The following is a 19,270-nucleotide window of genomic DNA, read 5'->3' as shown; positions in this document are numbered from 1 at the left end:
GTTCTCAACCCTCACACGCAGACTTCCTGTAGACACCCCCCCCCCCCCACACACACACACACACACGCCATCTTCCAAAAGGACCCCCCAAAAACTTAACAACTCTACTTACGTGAAGATTCAACAATTTACTGGTGTGACCATGAGAACAGAAACCTTGTCGGATGTCTTGATGAACCTTCCATCTCCATGACATTTAAGTACATTTATTCATTTTTAAGTCAGCCAGAAATGATCCCTAAATGTTAATTTCAATTTTTAATCAAAATTCTCTATAAAATTGTTTTATTTTGTTGGTTCATGACTTACACGACTCTAGAAACAATAATAATCACAGTACAGAATAATATACAGTACGTACTGTGATAGGAAGAGTACTTTTACTCTTACTGGAACTTATACATAGCATAAGCTTAATAAATGTACTTACTGGGGTTATGTAAAAGATTTTAGTGTATATTATCATGATATTATAGATATACAATGGATATAATTATTAATAATTATATGTTGTGTTCAAAATATGCATGTCATGTGACAAAGGGACAACAGAAAATGCGATTTCTGGACTGGATAAATACATTTTTAATAACTGGATTTTAATAACGTCTATATTTTCTGATCATTTGAAATGTTTTTTTTTTCTCCCCAAAAAGCTTTCATGCCACATGACCCAGTTATTAAAAATCAAAACCAGATATTATAACTCGACTGGAAAAATAAAACTCACATGGACTGCATGGTCTCTTCTACATTAATATTCTAATGGAATTTTTTTGTCCTTTCCATTTAATCAAAATAAATTATATTACAGGGCTAGACAAATGAAACATGGTTTTAAATTTCTCAACTATAGGATTTTTTCCCCCTCTCCCCCCCAATAGCTTCAATGTCATGTGACCCATTATATTCAAATCAAATGCTGATATTATTAGTAGACTGGACAATTGGAAATCTCTATTTTCACAATTTTACTGCTTCCACTTTATCTGAATATGGACTTTATTTCCAAATAACGTTTTTTCATGCTAAGATTCCATATGAATATCAATATAATACAACCTACTTGTCATGTAAAATTTAAATTATCCCTGGAGACACTAGCAAATAAAGTCCATATATGACAACCCCCCAAGGAAACAATCGATGGAGATATGTTCATATTCCCTGTGAACTGACATCCAGCAGCTGAAAATATTAATGAATCAATATTGTGTTAAAGCCTTTATTTCGGAAACAAATAGAAAGTAAAATTTACTGGCAAAGCTTAATCATAATGTCAGTATTTCAAGCAAACAATTTTTTTCTAATGCATTAAAGACATCATGAGTCAAGCTACAAACTACTGATGAAAAAAAAAAAGCCATGACAATGTGGGCGCGCTGAAACCGATGTCAGTAAGGAGTTTAAAATAAAATGATGACTTCTAAAACAGAATTTAAATCATACATTAAAAAAATAACAGCTGTTTTAATCAAACATTCATGTGTTAGAACAAGAGCACGAATAATACTAAGCATAAAGTTTAATAATGAAACACCATATCACCGGCACAGCATTCAAAACTCTTAAAAATTGGACTCCATTTTTAAACAAACATCCCCATGTCTCATTAAGAAGCAGAATGACTCAGAGAGGCAAAATATCAAAAAAACCCAAAAACAAACAACCTCAAATTGCATAGGAATTCTAGTAAAGTTTCATTCTTTCTCAATGTTGTGCATTAAGAGTGAGTGCTGGAGCTGTAGGTGGCACTGCTGGAGGAGAAGCTATAGGTGTATGAGGATGAATAATCCACACTGCCTCTTCTAGATCCACTTCTGGAGCCTGTGCGGGAACCAGCCCTGGATCCAGAGCGAGATCCCGGGTTAGAGACATTGTAAGGGCTGCTGATCCCCTTTGTGGACATTGAGGTGGCCTGCAGCATCTTCATTCCATTGCTTTCTTCCACCATGCAGCTGTCCATTGCTTCCTTGTAGGTGATCTTGAGTTTGGTCTTGGGACATGTCAGGTTCTTCTGGTGGTTGCGTGTATCCTGAAGCTTCTGGGCCCCTTGCCCATCCAACCAACCTTTGCGAATCGCTTCTTCAATGGTAACACGACGCCCGGTGCCCGGCTCAATCAGACCTCCTGTTAGGTACTGAAACTCCAAAAATCTCTGGCCAGCCTCATATGGCAGCCATGTCTCCTTCACTGCCTCCGCTGCTGACATTTTTCTTTTAGTCTTCACATCCTCAAAACCAAGAAAGGCTTTCTGGGCTGGTTTCAACTTGCTGGCCATGCTCTCCTCAATAATGCTCTGATGGACAGCATCCTGCAGTGAGAGTCTCTCACCGGTGGCAGGGTTGATAATACCCCCGGTACATGCCTGGGCCTCCAACAACCTCTGTGCCGTAATATTGTCAACGATGCCTCTTCGGCACCCTTCTGGAATAGTTATCTTCTCCAATGTCTCTGTGTCAAATATGGCTGCCACTGGACTCTGGTCATCAAACATTTCAGGGGGAGAGACTGTAATAGAGATACTCTCAAAGCGTTTACGAACAGTAGGAGAAGATGGTGAGGCCTGGGTGGGGCTGCTGCAGGTCACCATGTCATCGACATTACTGGCTGCAATTGTGAACTCAGTGCTGTTGCTTTTACTGGTAATTTGGTCGGCAAACTGTGTCAAGGACATTGCTCCAGAACGATACTGGTCCAAAGAGTTTTGATCAATGATACCACGCTCAATGCAATGCTGGATGTCATACTGGGTTCCTGTTTTCCTATCTACTATCACCAAACGTGCAGAGCCATCTGACCCCTTGATAGTAATTTCCTCCCACTCACACTCTTGTTCTGACAAGTCAAGGAAAGTGTCGTAGTCTATCAGCTCCCTGTGATAGGCCTCCCTGACTGACATCTCCAGCCCAGTGTCTGGGTCAACAATCACAACCCGCCTCTTCCGGAGAACATTGGTACGGCTCTCTTCCGACTTCTTGGGTTTACTCTTGTCTCTGAGTGGCAACAGTATGAGCCCTGTTTTGCTGTCAGTGATGCACCTGTCCTTCAGCTGAAGGTATGTCAGGTTTTCCTTGGTGTTTGGGTCAAAGAACCCTTTGGTGTCATCTCCTTCATAAGTTAGGATCTCATTCATCTCCTCATCAAAATATCCCCTTCTGTAGGCAACAGCGACATCAATACGGTGACTTTCTTTGGGATCAATAATCCCACCGCTGGCAATTTGGGCCTCAAGTAGACGGATTCCATGACCTTTCTCAATAAGATCTTTTTCAATAGCCTGGAAGAGGGAGATTATCTTTCCTGTGGATGGGTCTCTGTATCCAGTTACTGCCTTTTCTGCAGACAACAACTTATTCTTAAACTCTTTTCCAATTAGGGCTCTCTTTGTCGCCTCCTCCACTGTCAAGAAGACATTGTTGACTGGATCAACAATGAATCCAGAGGAAGCCTGGGCCTCAAGAAGCTCCAAGGTGGTTCCTCTCATGAGCAGACCTTCCTTCATTGCCTGATAGAAGGGCATTATTCTGTCATGGGCCTCATCATAAATCCCTGCAATACAGGTAGAGCCATAGAGATACGACTTCAGCTTGTCTTCAAGATCTCTCTTGGTAAGCTCACCCGATTGTAACTTTCTCAAGTCACTTTCATGAAGCAGTTCTGATTTCACAAGCTCCGTCACAGAGACTTCACCACGGAGACCCTTTAATGTCATGGGCGTTTCAGGGCCATGGAGTAGAAGCAAACCAGAAACGGGTTCCACAGTACACTTTTTCCTAAGGTCAGAATAATTTATCTTCTCTTCAGTGGTTGGATCCAGATAGCAAGTGGGTTTCTTGTTCAAAGCCCTGTAGAGCTCCTCATCAATAAGATTGCGATCCAAGGCCAGATCTTTTGGCAGGAACACACCCAGAACAGGGTCCAAGATGCCTCCAACAGACTCCTGAGCCTGCAGCAAGCGAAGAGCTGTCTCTTTGTCTACTCTACCCTGTTTGCAAGCCTGTCCAACAGATAACAACTTGCCAGTGAATGGATCTTTGAAACCTGTGCTCGCTGCTTCAGCCTTCAGCAAGGTGTCTCGGTCATCCGTGTCAACAATACCCCTGGAACAGGCAGTATCCACTGGCATCTTCTCATTGAAAGTTGGATCCACGATATAACCTGTTGCTGCTTGAGCTTCCAAGAGCATGATAGTGCTCTCGGGGCTGATAAGGTTCCTGTTCTTGGCCTCGGTGAATGGTATTTTCCCTTGAGAACCTGTTGTCATGCCAGCAATGATGCCAGTACCCTTCAGGCTGGGTTGGATGTCCACAGATACCTCATCTACTGTCTTCTGTCCCTTCATGAGCTGCTCAAGAGTGGCTTTACTGATTATACCACAGTCACAAAGCTGGTGGGCTGTGACCTGGCGGCGCACGCCATCAAATAAAAGCTTGGAAGGATCAATTGTTGTGACACGCTCATCTGTCTGGGTCTGTCTGCTCAATGTGCTGGGTCTCTGCTGGAGCCTCTTTATTTCCCTCTCCAGAGCATCTCTCCGCAGAGCAAGGTCTGATGCCTCCTTTTCAGAGCTCAACAGCCGACTCTTGTACCTCTCCTCTACAGTCTTCAGCTCTCTCATGAGCCTCTCGATCTCATTCTTCAGGGACAGCCTCTCCCGATCAGCCTTGTCCCTCTCTGATTCACACTGCCGGATGTGTCCATCCTTCAGCTCAAACTGGCTCTTCATGTAGGTGAAATCCTTGAGGATGGCATTTTTTTCATCTTGCAGCCGTTGTTTGTTGCGCAGCTCAGTCTCTAGTGTGAGCTTGATGCGGCTAAGCTCTTCTTCTAAGCGCTGCTGACGGTGTTTGTCCTGTTCAAGCAGTTTAAGTTTGGATAGCAAACTGTCCTTTTCCAGCAGCAACTCACTGTATTGGCTTTGGGACTCATGCACCATCATTGATGTCTGTGGAGAAACAAGAAAACACATTATGTCTATGAAAATATCCCAATAAGGATGCACAGAGCAAAAAGCTTCAAAATGCCACAACTAAAACTTAAACCCAGGACACGTTTCTTGCCAGTATCTAACTAGAGCTTACGAAACGCTAATCTTCAATTGGCAGATAGTGAATGGGATATGATTACGTGCTTTATGAGTTTAAGTCATGCTCAGTGACATAATGCGCAAATTCAAGTGAGTATAAAGCCATATTTCACCCATATTTTTTTTTCAATAATCAGTTACTCATAGATGTCATGGAAATTTGTGTTTATGAATTATTTAGCATATAACTGGATAAAGAAGACTTGGATTGCGTTTGATGATGCATTTGAGGGTTCATAAATGGGTGTTTTTTGTACAGTTTTGATGTTGTTAATCTTTGGTCTCCACTAGCCTCCAGCAATATGTAAGTGGCTGGATTTTTTTGGATTCTTGATTCACTAAGAGGTTATGCAGGTGAAAAAAAAAATTATCACTTAAAACATCAAGGGATGAGTAACTGATATCCAAATTATGTCTTGACTGTTCTGGGGTAAAATATTGCCTTAAATCTCATAATAGCTCAGGAAAAGCATTTACAAGCAAGCAAATTTAATTAAAAAACCCCTTAAATAAGCTGCCTTGAGCTCTGTAATGTGTGAAAGGGCAACTTTGGGGTTCAGTCCGAAGTAATCATTATCATGCAAAGCAGCCAAAGCATGAAATTAGATGTATGAGATGAATTATTTGGAGATGACCCTTCAATACTTTTAAAAAATACCTCAATTGATTGCTTTTGGAATTTGTCTATTTCCAATTTAAGCTTTTCCCTCTCCTTGGTCAGGTCATTGATGAGAGCCTGGAGCTCCGCTGTCCTCTTGGTGCTACTTTGAAGCTGGACGTGCAGTGCAGAGATCTGAGTGGCACTTTCTCCATCAATTGTGTCTTTGTTGATCTTCAGCTCGTCTCTCGCTTGTCTAACCACCCTCAGCTCCTCCTCCAACCTCAGTCTCTCTTTTGTTAAGTTCTGTGTCAGAGTCTTCAGCTTCTCAATCTCAGTAGTGTATTCATTAAGCTGACGGCTTTTTTCCTCAATGGTTTTATAAAGACTCTCATTGCGTATTTTCATCTCATGCAACTGAGCCTGATCTTGCAGGAGCTTCTGTTTTGTCGTCTTTAGCTCTGCTGTCACAGCGGCCAGTTCCTCCTTAGTCAGCTTATGCTCCCTAATGCTCTTGTCCAGAGCCTCCTGGAGGGCCCTTAGGTCCAGCTCATACCTCCTTCCAGCATTAGAAGCCTCTAACTGTACAGATTTTAAGGAATGGATTGTAGTGGTGTACTCTCTGCAGGTATGAGTCATCCTCTCCAACTCAGACTCTATTCTCTTTCTACGTGTGAACTCCTCCTGGGCTGCTTTCTTTTGCTTCTCCAGCTCAGCTTCCATCCCCTCCAGAGAGCACTGGAGTTCTCTGATGTGATTCTGCAGCTTTGCAGAGCTCTGCTCAACTTTGTTTTTCTCACTTGTCTGCTTCTCCAGCTCCACTCTGGTGATGCGGATCTCCTGCTCAGACACTTTAAGCTGGTTGATGGTCTCCAAATAGGACTTGTTCTTTGCCTTCAGCTCTGCTTCGGCTTGTTTCAAGCTATTGATTTCCAGTTCCAGAGCTCTCCTCTTCTTCCCTTCCTCCTCCAAGTTAAATGTTAACATGCTGATCTGCCTGCTTTTTTCCTGATGACTTTTGTTGACGTCCTTCAGCTTGAGCTCATCCTCTCCTCTCTGCTGCTTAAGCATTCTCAGCTGTACCTCCAGCTCACTTCGCACCCTTGTCTCTTGTGCCACAGATGCCCTCTGCTGGTTGGCCTCTTGCTCTGCTCTGCTTTTCTGTTCTTCAGTGTGAGCGATTGACTGTCTCAGTCTCCTCAGCTCCTCTTCAAGATCTCTTTTCTCAGCAGTGAGTCTATCACACAGCAGTCTTAGTTCTGCTGCATCATCCTCTTTCTGTTTTGAGGCTTTCAGGATGGTAGTTTTGGTGACGTGGATCTCTGTCTCATATGTCTTTTTAAGCTGATTGATCTCCTGGGTGCACTGTGTTCTTACCTTTGAGATATCCGTTTCTGCATTTCGTCGACGAGTTTCTGCCTCCTCTAGCAGCATCTTCATCCTCTCCAGTTCTCTTTCCTTGTCCTTCACAGATTTTTCCATGTCAATCTTGGCCCAGTTCAGCTCCTCCAACTCTTTCTGTCTGCGACGAACAGCCCCTTCAAACTCCTCTTGTTGGCTGGTGTAGCGCTCCTCTGCCAGCCTCTTTTTCCTTTTTTCTTCTTCCAGTTGGTATTTAATGCGGGTCAGCTGGTCCACAAGATCTTGAATCTGGTTCTGCGTACTGTCCAGGCTCTCTTTGGCAGCATTAGCTTGCATTGCTGAGGTTCTTTTCACTTCTTCCATTGTTATGAGTATGTCTTTTGATTCACTGAGCTCCAGCTTGTAGCGGTTCAACGAATCCTCCAGAGACTTGTTTTTCTGGTCACGATCTTGAAGGTCCTCCTTTAGACGCCTCAGTTCCTCTTCCAACATCTCAATCTTGGTGTTTCGGATCTGTGAAGAGCAAAATAAAGAAGAGTGTCAGTTGCTTGTCTGATCATTTTTATCAATTGCTGTTGATTATGGCCATCAATAACAGAAAGCTTTTCTTTAAATCATATTCTGTCGTTTAAAACGGAGGGTTGTAACCAGGTAGCAGCTGCATGAAATGAAAAAGCAAATCTTCCATCACATGGAGTCGTCTTTTATTGAAGTTTGGATGAACACAAACAGAATAAAGATATTCAAAACAGAAGCTGTAAAAAAAAAAAGAGAAAACTCTATACAAATGCAATATTTCTGCCAATTAAATCAATGATGCGTTGAATGGCATCACATCAACAAGACACTCACCTTCAGTTCTTCCATGTTCTTCAGCAACTCCCCAAGGAACTTGTAGTAGTCACTTGAGCGGGTGAGTAGCTCTATGTAGTTAGACTGGAGGTCAGCCGCCTAATGGATTTGAAATCTCACAATGAATAACAACGTCAAATAATCAGGTGCTGATTACACACCAGTAAGATTTAACTCAATAACAAATGTGATTAAGGGATTAACTTTGACGTTTATTCTTCTACACAAGCTCATAGCACAGGGAGTCTAATTATATTTGACAGATCATCCTTCTTAAATGAATATACTATATTTCATGGATTTGTGTGCTATGGTGGGGCAACATACCTCTTGTCTGACCACAGAAGCGGGAGACTGCAGCATTGTTCTCTTGATGGGAATATTCAGCAGAGTTTCCAGGCCTGAGCTGTAGGAAGCCAGCTGCAGCTCATAGTCCTGCAAAGGCAATATGGAATTTATTCTTCAGCAGTGTAATTGTTTGTTTTCCTGTATGTATAAAAACACTGCTGACTACAAACCTTGATAGAAGCAGCACAGGTTTCTGCATTTCTCTGCACATCCTCTACTTTCTCCTTCTTTCCTTTAATTTCAGTGTGAAGCGCCTGTTATGTAAAAAAATATATGCAAAAGGAAACATTTATGAATATCATTTGGATTCCATCATTATAAGAGCCTGACTTTTTTTGCACTCTTTATTTAAATTTTTGTATTTTCCAAGAGCGAATAAATGTACTCCTATACCAACTCTTAAAGTCGTTTTTTTCAACTCAAGGGTAAATGGTGGATAATTCTGATTCAAAATCCTATCATTTCTGTTAAGAACTATTATTAACTGCAGTCCATTGATCTAAAATTAAAAAAAAAAAAAGACGTGCCTTCTGTTGGTTAAGGTGGTCCATTAGGGTCTGGATGTCATTAAGCTTGACAGTCTGAAGGTTGTCCTGGCGCTTCCTGGCATTGTCTATCCACTGTTCCAGGGAAGTGCTGCTCTGCTGATAATGATTAATCTGTTTCTCCTGCTTCTCCAGGTCCCACATTCTGAGGAGGAAAGAGTGGGAAGAGGAAGAAAGGATGGAAGGATATAACAACAATAGGAATACGAAAATCTTTAGACATGAAAGCTGGAATAATGTGAGTGCATGTACAGACCATCTTACCTGCTATCAAGCTGGGTTTGGATGCGACGCCAGCGGTCAGACAACTGACCCACCAGGTCCGAATATTTGGACAAGTCCACGTCACACTTGTGGAAAGATCCTGAGATTTGGCCATTATAGTGCACTGCTTTAGCCAGGTCAGACTCCATAGATGTCAGCAGGTCTTTCTTTTGCTCCAGCTCAATCTTCATTTGCTTTAAAAGAGAATTGCAAACTATATTCACAGAATAAAAATTCCATTCTAACCACATGTCCTATTAAAATCTCAACCTGTCCGGGAAAGTCAGGACACTTGACCGGCACATTTACCTCACAATGATGCTCATTAATGTGGGTTGTTTCAATTATGGTGGGCCACATTCATGATATATAACATGATGTAAAGCTCACAATTATTGAGAACATTTTGTGCATTATTTCTGCAAACCTTTTTCAAATAGGCCTCTCTTAATTTGTCAAGTAATTATTTTAAAAGTTCTCATAATGAACAATGAAGAATCTTCTTAACTCAAAACACAATCATCTGCGGATGGAACTGCTTGGGGTTTGTCGAGTGACCTCAGGGTGGAATGTACGTAATTAACATTTGGGCAGTGATACTAAATCACTCCAGTAATGGAAGACCGAGGAGTCATGACCAGATATGAAATTTCAGAGCCATGATCGTAGCATACAGTAACTATGAGCTGATATTACTCTTTCACACTTTCTGGGGTCAAGTGAACTTCCATGACCTAATTTGTAGCCTGACATCCCCCCTGAGGTTGAGGAAGCTTAAATAAGAAGTCTTTAATGCAATATGCAAGTCCTGACAATAGAAAGCAAGCAGTTTATACTAAATAGGGAAAGCCTGTTAAAAACCTTCAGTGTGCTCCGATAGTCGTCCAGTTCTTTAAGATCCAGAGCGGAGGTCTCTTTCTCCGTCAGTCGGGCCTCGTGGACTTTAATGATATCCTCGGCCTGCAGGAGGCTTTGAAGCAGGCTCTTGAGTGCGGACAGTCTGTTGAAGACACACAGTCATAAATGTTGCTCTCTTTGCCAATGTTGTACACTAGCTGTTAGCAGTCTCTTACAGTTTTGTGGTCAGAGTTCTTACCATCATTTTCAAGTTTGTTGAGTATGTATATTTGTGCAGTATTTAGTCAATTTTTTTTGGAGTAAAACAAAAAGAGAAAAAACGATATCTACCTTTGAAGGTAAGCTGAGTAGAGTCCCTGCAGCCCTCCCAGTTTTTGGTTGATCCATCCAAGTTCAGAACGAAGAAACTTGGCCTGATCGGAGTCTGCAGGTAAACCTTCCAGCTGCTTTACGATACTTTCTCTTAAGCGCAGGTACTCATCATAAATGGAGTCCAAATCTTGGTTCACGGTCTGGATATAATATTTATGTAAGTTAGATGAACATGGACAAATGCTTCCCACATACTGAAATAGAGAATGTTTTTTTTAACCCTTTTTTTTCTATTGGTTAACTTTACATGATGGGCATTCTGTATCTAAAAAAACTTTTTTTTTTTAACCAGATCCTACCTATTCTCAGATGAGAGAAAATGAATAAAAATGACGTACTTGCAGTTTTTGGAGATGCAGTGAGCACTCATGCACACTGTTCTCCCCTATGGGAACGTGCAGGTGACTAGTGAGACCTGACTCCGCCAGCTCCAGCCTCCGTCGAATTTCTTGGAGACTATGAAGCATGGTAAGGCTGATGGTGGGAGGCTGGCTCTGGACCTTGGGGGCAGGTTTCTTGGGGATCTTGGGAGTTGGAGGCTTGCTTGTGTCCGGTTTTGGGGATTCTGGCTTTGCGGTTTCCGCCCCTTTATTAACAGGCAGAAGAGATGACAAAGTAATATTACAGCAGGAGAAAAATGGAGTACTATGTAAGTAAATACATTTTACACTCACTGAAGGAGGGCAGCTGGATCACCAGTGTATCATAGTGGCTTTGGGCTTCATCAAAGTTAACCTGGATGGTTTTCTTGTCCTCTTCCCCAAACAGCTCTGAACCTTGACTGGTATGCAGGAACTCTTGATAGTGAGTCTCCAGTCTTTTGATGATACTGCGGTATTCCTCAGGGCGCATCTTAGACAGCTGCCAGACACATTTGAGAGGAGTAAGACCACAGACTGTGCATGTACATGTACACTAATATTCCATTATTATTCAAAAAATGAATTAGAATTCTCATATTTTCCAATTAAGATGTGGGGTTTTTCAATATTAGAGTAACATGAAATATCACTTCCTTTTTTACGTGAATGCACCTTAGGAGAAATTACGACACTATTCGTTTTATTATTCGTTGGACATTAATTTCTGAATAATTGGAATATTGTCATTCTCAAACTGAGCACACAAACCGTAATATTAGGTGCATGTAGTCAGTGTCTGGAACGAATGGGACTGATCTTCACCGACGTGTTCTTTGTGATAGCTTACCATGCTGACTGTGAGAGAGTTGATGTAACTGATGTCTTTAACACAATACTGCCAGGAGATGAGACTCTTGATGTTGATGTAGAGCTGATTCCATATACCCATGATGGCCTCATAATACTGCTCATTCCTAGAGAACAGCACAAAAGCATCCGCTCAAGAAAGAACTCCACAACTGTACACAGAGTTTGATGTATTGAGTTAGGAAATGAACTTTCCCTCCGCCCTGAAAAGCCCAGTTATGACAGCGCTCCTTTTTTTCTTTTTGAATTCAATCTGTCTTTTCAATTATTTTTCTTCGTTTTGTTTCTCTTTTCGTCTGTCTTTGTTGCTACTATCTTTACTTGTATTTTCTTTCTTTTGGCATCGTTTTCTCGTATTGTCATTAGTTATTTATCGTCGATGTCTGTATTATGTCGGGTTTGTGTAGAGATTGTGTGATGGTAGTATATTGTTGTGGGGTTGTTTTTTTTTGTATGTTTTGTTGTCTGATAAATGAACAAAAAACATATTTGTCTAATTCCTCATCAAAAGTAAACTGGTTACACTTAATAGAAACAATCTTCAAAATTTTGTCTTACTGAATTGTGACATTGTTTTACTTGATAAAAGCCACAAAAAGAAATCTAACAAATCCATCATTTGTAAGCACAGACTGCATGTGTGTTTCTTTCCAGGTCACTTCAAATGTGTTACACATGATACTGTGAAAAAGAAAGAAAGGAAGAAAAGATACAAAACATGGCCTGACCGCGGTCGACCTACTGTTCCCCCTGTCTCTTACTTGTTGGCGAGGTTGATGCTGAGGGGGTTCGGAGGGGGGATCAGCAGACACACAGAGGGAACCAGCATGTCCAGACCTCCAGGTCCCGTCACCAGCCACTTGCTGCGCTGCGAGTTATCCTTCAGGATGCCCTCATTCCCTTTTAAAATCCCCTTCTGGAGTGCAAAATGAAGCATGAAAGTAGATGAGACATTTAATTCCACTTGACTGAGTTAACCTCACGCTCCGCGTCAGTGAACGTGATGTCACCTGGTCTTGTTTGAAGTCACACAAGGCCTGGACAATGACTGGGCTGGTGCTCCTCTCCTCTGGGTTGCGAGGTTTCAGTCTCACTATAGTTTTGGACTTGCTGACCAGACTTTGGACCTGTCTCCTATTCTCCATGATTCGCTCCTTCTCTTTCTGTCAACAAACACAAACCGGATATTGGTGAGGATAATCCCCTTTTCTTTTCTTGCCTTTTGTTCTTTACACGCAGACATGCTGAAACATTCCATTTAGACTGGGGACAAAAAAACTGGTCTAACCCGTTCAGCGCATAATTTGTTTGAGAGTGCTGTCTCCCAGAGACTAGACTGATACCTCCAGGTTTTTCAGGAGTTCGGTGAGATTCTCCAACGGGGTGTTCTTGTCGCAGGTGAACCTGGTACAGATGATCTCCTTCTCCTTCTGCAGCTTCGCGTAGGTCTCATTGGCCTCCTTGAAAAACTGCAGGGAAACATTTTTATCAGGGAGATATTCTATTAATATAAAAAAAAGACAAAAGGGTGGAAAACTTACTTGGCTATAGGCTGCGTTCTCCTTCAGATGGTAATGAATGCACTTAGTGATCTGGAGAAGCCAGCTCCACTGGGTCTGTAAGGTGTCCATGTAGGCCTGGAGACACATGACAGTCCGTTAACTCAAGAGCAAGGAATCCTTTCCTTGTCAGGTTAACAAACAAAAAACCTACTTCAATCTTATCTGAAGCAGGGTGGTTGTTACTCAGGAGGCCATCTGCTTTCCCCTTTAGCTTGTTAAGTTCCTTCTCCTTCTCCTCCAGCTCCCTCATGAGTTTCTGTCAGAGTAACATGAAGTCAGGGCCCCAAATAGTCACAGTGTGCACTCTAATTCAAATGATTGAAAGGTAAACGATGTAGAAACACATGATTTGGCTGTAGGGATCAGAGAGAGCTTCTTACCGAGTAGCTCTCTTGTTTCTTTGGGATATACTGGTCTATGTTTTTGTCTCCCCAGTCAAACATAAGCTCCTCCTCCTCCCTCTCGTTCACCCACATGATGGCGCGGGAGATTTCTTCGATGATGCTCTGAAGCTCACGCAGCTGACTGACGCGGCTGTGGGATAGTTTCTGAGACATGTGCATGCTGAGTTCATGAATACTGAAACAAAGTGATAATCCATCATGCTGCTAAAACCAGATTTGTTTTTTACCTGCAAGCTGTCCCACTCTTGTTCCAGAACATGTAGGTTGGACTTGTCTCCCCTCATGTTCTGAAAATCAGTAGTAAAATTGGGTGATGTGATTCTTTACAAACAGATATGAGCCAAGCAGCTCTTTAAAAAAAGTTCATAGAAAAAAAGGTGACAAGGAGCACAGAGAGGTGACTTACCAGATCATCCCGGGCACGGTCTACTTCCTGGCTCCTTTGAATTGAACTGTGGTATTTGTTGTGGCTTATAATTTGGTTTTCTATGGAGCTGGAGTCATCCCCCCATGGAGCTGTCTCAATCATACGCTGCAAGACACAGAGTTACAGTAACTGCAATGGCTGCTGAACAGAAACATGAAGACATGCTAAGATGAATGAAAACACTTTCTTTCAGTTAACAAATTGCATGAAAACAGCACTTTGTAATGTAACATGACTAAAGATTTCTCCTCATTAATCAGAAACACTTTAAGATCAACTGATTGCTTTAAAAGGGTTGTACAACAACAATAAAAACAAACTATCACAGTTTCCGCGGCAACATAATTCAAAATCCCAACAGATATCGACTTGCTGCCGTTTGTTTCTTATCTTTTAACCCTTTTCATTTCTTCTTGAGTTATTTCACCCTGTTATTGTTGTGAATTTGTTGGATGCCCGCCGTTCCCCATTTGTCCTCTAGGTGTCAGCATAAAATCATTAAAGTCCGTTATCAAGGGGAAACTATTCCTGCTATTCCCCACCTTGCTCAGGCATTCAGCTCAGATAAAAGCTGTTCTGGTAAACCAGCCTCAGCCGGGGCCTGCTCCACATTTGCATTTCTCTCTCTCTCTCTCTGTCTGTCTCTAAGGGTTTTGTTATCTTGCCACTTCCTTCCCTCATGAGGGCTTGAGGGTTCACAAGACAAGGCTTTTTGAAGTAAGAGTTAAATTCTGCGGTATAGAGGTCAACGTTTACATGCTCAAACATGGTGTAACGGCAACAGGAACAAACAAAAGATGGAATTCTAGCTAATTCACGAGCTAACTGTGGGATTATAGAAGGGCGAGGCTGGTAGAGATGACGGAATGGTTTTTGCTTGGGTGGGAGGGCACTTTCCCATGAGCATGTTAGAGAAGTTGACCTGCCCTATCACACAACATCTGACTAGGTGAGGAGTGTCACATTTCACACTCCAGCCCTTCTGTTCTGTTCACGGTCTCTTTTACTACCACAGCGGGAGCCTCCCTCTTCCCCGCTCCATGGCTTTCTGCCTTCCTTCTGTCTCTTTCTCAAATGGCCGCCTCTTTCCTCTCCTTTTATTTCAAACCTCCTGCGTCTCTCTTGGCCTCTTTCACTTAAGGATCAGAGTTTGGCTGAGTGCCAGATGCTTTCATTTACTTCAAGTCAGAGTAGTGTGAGTGCTCCTCCCTCTTTTTTTCTTTTTTTTTTTTTAAAAAAAGGGTGCAAACTATTGTGCCTGTACAAGCTTGTACACACACGCAGACACAATTATTCACTCTGCTTCAAGAGGTCTGACTTACATGGATGTTTGTCAATGTCTGATGCAGATAACAATTCAAAACTGCGATACAATTACTTTCCAAGTTTGTTCTTATGTACTGCATAACTGGTAAACACGGTTCGTTATCTTAAAAATCACATTACTCATTCCCTGACTGTAAATATTTGCCATAATGCGATGTCAACCATGTCACCTGTGCTCTTTCAGGGTTTTTTTTCTTCTTCTGTTGTTTTTATTTTTTACCTTCTGCTGGGAAATCCAGGCAACGGCGTCATTAAAGATCCTCCCTCCGTCGCTGGATCCCACATTTCCTCTGTTCCGTCTTGTGCCCATACCACCAACTAACTGTTGCTGGATGGCACCATGCATGTGCTGGAGCTGGTCCACACTGAAAATAAATGTTAAAATGTAAAATACTTTGTGACTCTTCAGACAGCAATGCAAAAAAAAAAGCTTATTGCCATTTATCCACATTGAAGCAGTTCTTCACCCGAAAGTGTATTTTGCTTTTCAAGCACTCATAACTAGGTACCGTACATTTTGGGTGGGTGTGTTTCCCCTTCTGCTCCCATTCTTTGTGACTCCAAAATGCAGAGAAACCACTGACGTACATTTAGCTTAAAGCTAATGGCAACTGATGGCTAACAGCAGCAAAAATGTCCAAAAACATCACCGGCCGGGACAAAGAAGACGCGGAAGACACTCGAGAGGTTATTAATAGATGTTTTGGGGCAGAAGTGCAGTTGTTTTGTTCCTGTTGCAGTCATACGTCTCCATTAGCTTCAAGATAAATATCCATGTCTTGCTATTTCTGCATTCTTGAGACACAAAGAAAGCAGGAGGGAAAACATCCTTGTGAGCTTCATACACCTGTTTTTGGGTACTTGAAATACCAACATGCTTTTTAAAGTTTGCATTAAGGTGCAGACAAGATCGCTCTCAGTCATGATGCTAACATACAACTGCCCTGTTTCCATTTGATTATTAACCAAAACTTTAAGCAAACACTTGAAATATTGCAAATGAGAAAATATAAATAAGACATTTCCATCAATTGGTTTGGAGCAAATAAACTACGCTATTCGCATTTTCGGCACAAAATGGTGGCACGGGAAACATTACGCATGAATGCAACAAACAGAAGAATATAGATGGAAACAGCCAGTTACATGTTCACTCTGCGTCAAATGATTAACATCTTCCATTTTGTGCACATATTCTTTCAAAAAAGGCAAAAAAAAGCAACAACCTTGAGTGCGTTGAACTTATTTGTACATTGCTGTTTCTGTCAACCTTACATACTCGGAAATGTTCGTCAAAATTTGTTGGGATCCTGGTTTGTCACTTTACACGATCAAATCAGTGTGTAAAGTTGCAAAGCCCCACCCCGCCTGGTCTCACCTCCTGAAGATGTCGTTAGGAATGCGCATTTGCTGCAGCTCTCTGCCGCAGTGCTTCAGCTGCTCAATGGTTTCTGTCGCCATGATCATCAGCTTCTCTGCCTCCATAGCTGGCCCCCCCTGTACCATCACACAGTCAAGGCAATTAGAAGCTTGCTGTTGAAGGATGCTACTGCGAGATCATCGTGCCGCCCTCGCCCAGACACAACAAATTGGCAAACTTAATTGATTATGAACTGAATCTTTATCTGAGTGTCGTACTTACACCCTGGACAATCATCTTTGCCCTCTGCAGGTACTCCTGACACTGGCCTGTCAGGAACATGGCCTTCTGATGAATAGCCTGAGCGCTACACAGGAGAGAATGACAACAAATACCCATGTTTGGTCATGTGCAATTAAATCATAACATTGTGACGGCCGGAGCCGATCCATCGGCCAATATTTTGCAACTATCTGAGCGTTTTTATATAAATTTGTCATATATATCATGCATACATTGTTGAGTGATGATAAGACATTCAATGGTATTATTTGTTGATATTAACTCTAAGATTAGCTTTCATTAAAATACTGTTCACACAAAATAGTTGAGGCATCATGAAAACTTACTTTTGATTAATATGAGTAAACACTGCAGACAGGAATAATTGAATATATAAAATCCATCTTCATATTTCTAATTTATTTCTTCCAAACATTCGCATCCATCCGAACAATCCCTTGTTGGTTGCATGCTAGTTTAAAACCTTTCTATTGACTTTATACTTCGGACAACTTAAATGAGTTGAAGATTTTTGTTAAAAATGAACAGTTGTTATGTTGACAGACACCAACAAGAATAAATAATTTTGTGATGAATTGATTTGTTTATGTAATTTCAGAGAGATTTTCAATGAAACTTAAAAATAACTGACCCTAGTTTTTTATTGCGGTACACGAAAGGGTAATGAGGTGACGATTGTAACACAGTTAATAAAAACTCTCCATCTAAATGATGTCAGTGACCTTGAGAGTAAATATTTCAGACAGTGCCATGTCTGGATGATACAGAAAATACAAAGATGGGTCACGAAAGGGTCACCAACTAAAAGGGAGCTTGTTAAGCTGAGTGGTCAACGCCTTCAAAATCCCACCAACACTGGAATTATACCAGATGCAACCTTTGTTCACCAGGAGTGAAACATTAAAGGGAAGCACTGAAAGAGGAAAAACAACTCCAGCAGTCGCAGAAACCAACAGAAATACTTCTCATGCTCGCCTCCCCTATAGTGTAAATATTGTTGATTCATGAAAATGTTATATTCTTTTGGTCCCACCTTCCCAAAATTAAAACAAAAAAGATTAAATCGCCTACAGGAACCATTTGAAAGGCCTTGGTGTGGGGATCAAGGCTGTTTTTTTCCCCCCTTAAGTTAGTTATTTCATATCTATGTACAAAGTTATATCTTGTGTCATATATACATACATACATACATACATACATATATACACATATATACACATATATACATATATATACACATATATACATATATATATACACATATATATATATACACATATATACACATATATATATATATACACATATATACACATACATATATACATATACATATACATATATATATATATATATATATATATATATATATATATTTCTCTTCATGGAAACATCATAATAGTCTTTATGGCCACTCCAGGGCTCCATATGTTTTGAACTCACCTTCACGAATATTCCAAAAATGATTAATATTTTTTGTTAAATCTGTATTAATGCATCGATCCCATGTTTGACTGCGTCAAACTGAAACTTTGACCTGTTTCATAAAGTTTTACATTGTTTTTCATAATTCCTGCCAACTTTAAACTTTTTTTTATACGAAAAGACTTAAAAGCAACAGGTGCGTCCGAGCCTCCTACCTTATCCCTCCGCCCCCGCCTGTGCTGACTTGCACCCTCTGTCCGCCGACCCCTCCGCCGTGCACCGAGGTCCTGGAGTAGGAGTAGTTGGAGGTGTATGCACCGTCCGCAGCTGGAAAATCCCCCTGGAAACCGTTTCCTCCAACGAACATTTCGTTTCTGAAGCTTGAGCTCGCTAAATCCGGACGAGAACTACTTCGCTGGCCCATAGAGGCCAGCCGCGATGTAGAACCGCCGTACAAACTCATTTTGCCGGATGGTTAGAAGTTTGAAAACGGGTTTAAAGTTGTCGAGCTCTGCTGTCCGGTCAGAGGAAAGGCAGTGCGCGACCCCCTCCCCGTCTCCTCCTGTTGCGCAGATAATGGACTACTGTGAATAGACGGAAGATGGCCGCTTTTGCTTGGAAACCACACCTTTACTGTGTTTACGAAACACCCCTGCAGGGACCAGCCAGTGAGGCAACAGGACAGCTAGAACAGCACAAAAGATGGATAAATGAACAATAGCTCAATCATGTCAGTCGGCAATAATTGTTTAGTGTATTTATGTGCTTAAATGATGAAAGTGGCTTTGAATGGACCAACTTGTGTGATTAATCCGCTGTTATTCTTGGTTATTCAGGAAAGAGCAGGTGTATTATACCGTATTACACCTGCAAGTTCCTCAGTAGCAATGTTGGCTGCAGGCTGTTTTATCAACGAAGCAATTACAACATCTCCACCCAAAATCTC

The 19,270-nt window shown here is 41.5% G+C and overlaps 1 protein-coding gene across 2 annotated transcripts; it reads right to left on the bottom strand.

Moving 5' to 3' along the window:
• Positions 1–1,211: 1,211 nt before the first annotated feature.
• On the bottom strand, positions 1,212–18,954 carry dspa (desmoplakin a). Of its 2 annotated transcripts, none has more exons than XM_086203750.1 (24): positions 18,540–18,954; positions 16,879–16,963; positions 16,615–16,733; positions 15,457–15,601; positions 13,890–14,015; positions 13,711–13,770; positions 13,460–13,627; positions 13,231–13,335; positions 13,059–13,154; positions 12,861–12,986; positions 12,528–12,680; positions 12,279–12,433; positions 11,498–11,624; positions 10,963–11,149; positions 10,627–10,874; positions 10,247–10,428; positions 9,920–10,058; positions 9,059–9,252; positions 8,777–8,939; positions 8,420–8,503; positions 8,229–8,336; positions 7,902–8,000; positions 5,748–7,562; positions 1,212–4,948 (listed from the first exon to the last, which is right to left on the bottom strand). In XM_086203750.1, the coding sequence occupies exons 1-24, from the start codon at positions 18,785–18,787 to the stop codon at positions 1,724–1,726; spliced, it is 8,157 nt and encodes a 2,718-aa protein (XP_086059876.1). In that variant the 5' UTR covers positions 18,788–18,954; the 3' UTR covers positions 1,212–1,723. The 2 variants fall into 2 exon arrangements, with proteins under 2 accessions (XP_086059876.1, XP_086059877.1); XM_086203751.1 differs by having other exon boundaries at positions 7,065–7,562; positions 18,540–18,949.
• Positions 18,955–19,270: the final 316 nt, after the last annotated feature.

Source organism: Aulostomus chinensis, chromosome 5 (assembly GCF_037954235.1).
Source record: "Aulostomus chinensis isolate RoL2024-O1b breed Wild chromosome 5, RoL_Achi_v1.0, whole genome shotgun sequence".
Taxonomy (NCBI): Eukaryota; Metazoa; Chordata; class Actinopteri; order Syngnathiformes; family Aulostomidae; genus Aulostomus; species Aulostomus chinensis.
Note: the sequence above shows the minus strand (reverse complement) of the source record. Positions and strands in the feature narration are given on the sequence as shown.

Excerpts from the sequence above, each read along its gene's own strand:
- dspa (XM_086203750.1), bottom strand. The coding sequence starts at position 18,787 with ATGAGTTTGTACGGCGGTTCTACATCGCGGCTGGCCTCTATGGGCCAG. Across the intron at positions 14,016-15,456 it reads CCTGGATTTCCCAGCAGAAG|CGTATGATTGAGACAGCTCC; the intron begins GTAAAAAATAAA and ends TGTGTCTTGCAG. Across the intron at positions 13,336-13,459 it reads AGAAACAAGAGAGCTACTCG|AAACTCATGAGGGAGCTGGA; the intron begins GTAAGAAGCTCT and ends TTACTCTGACAG.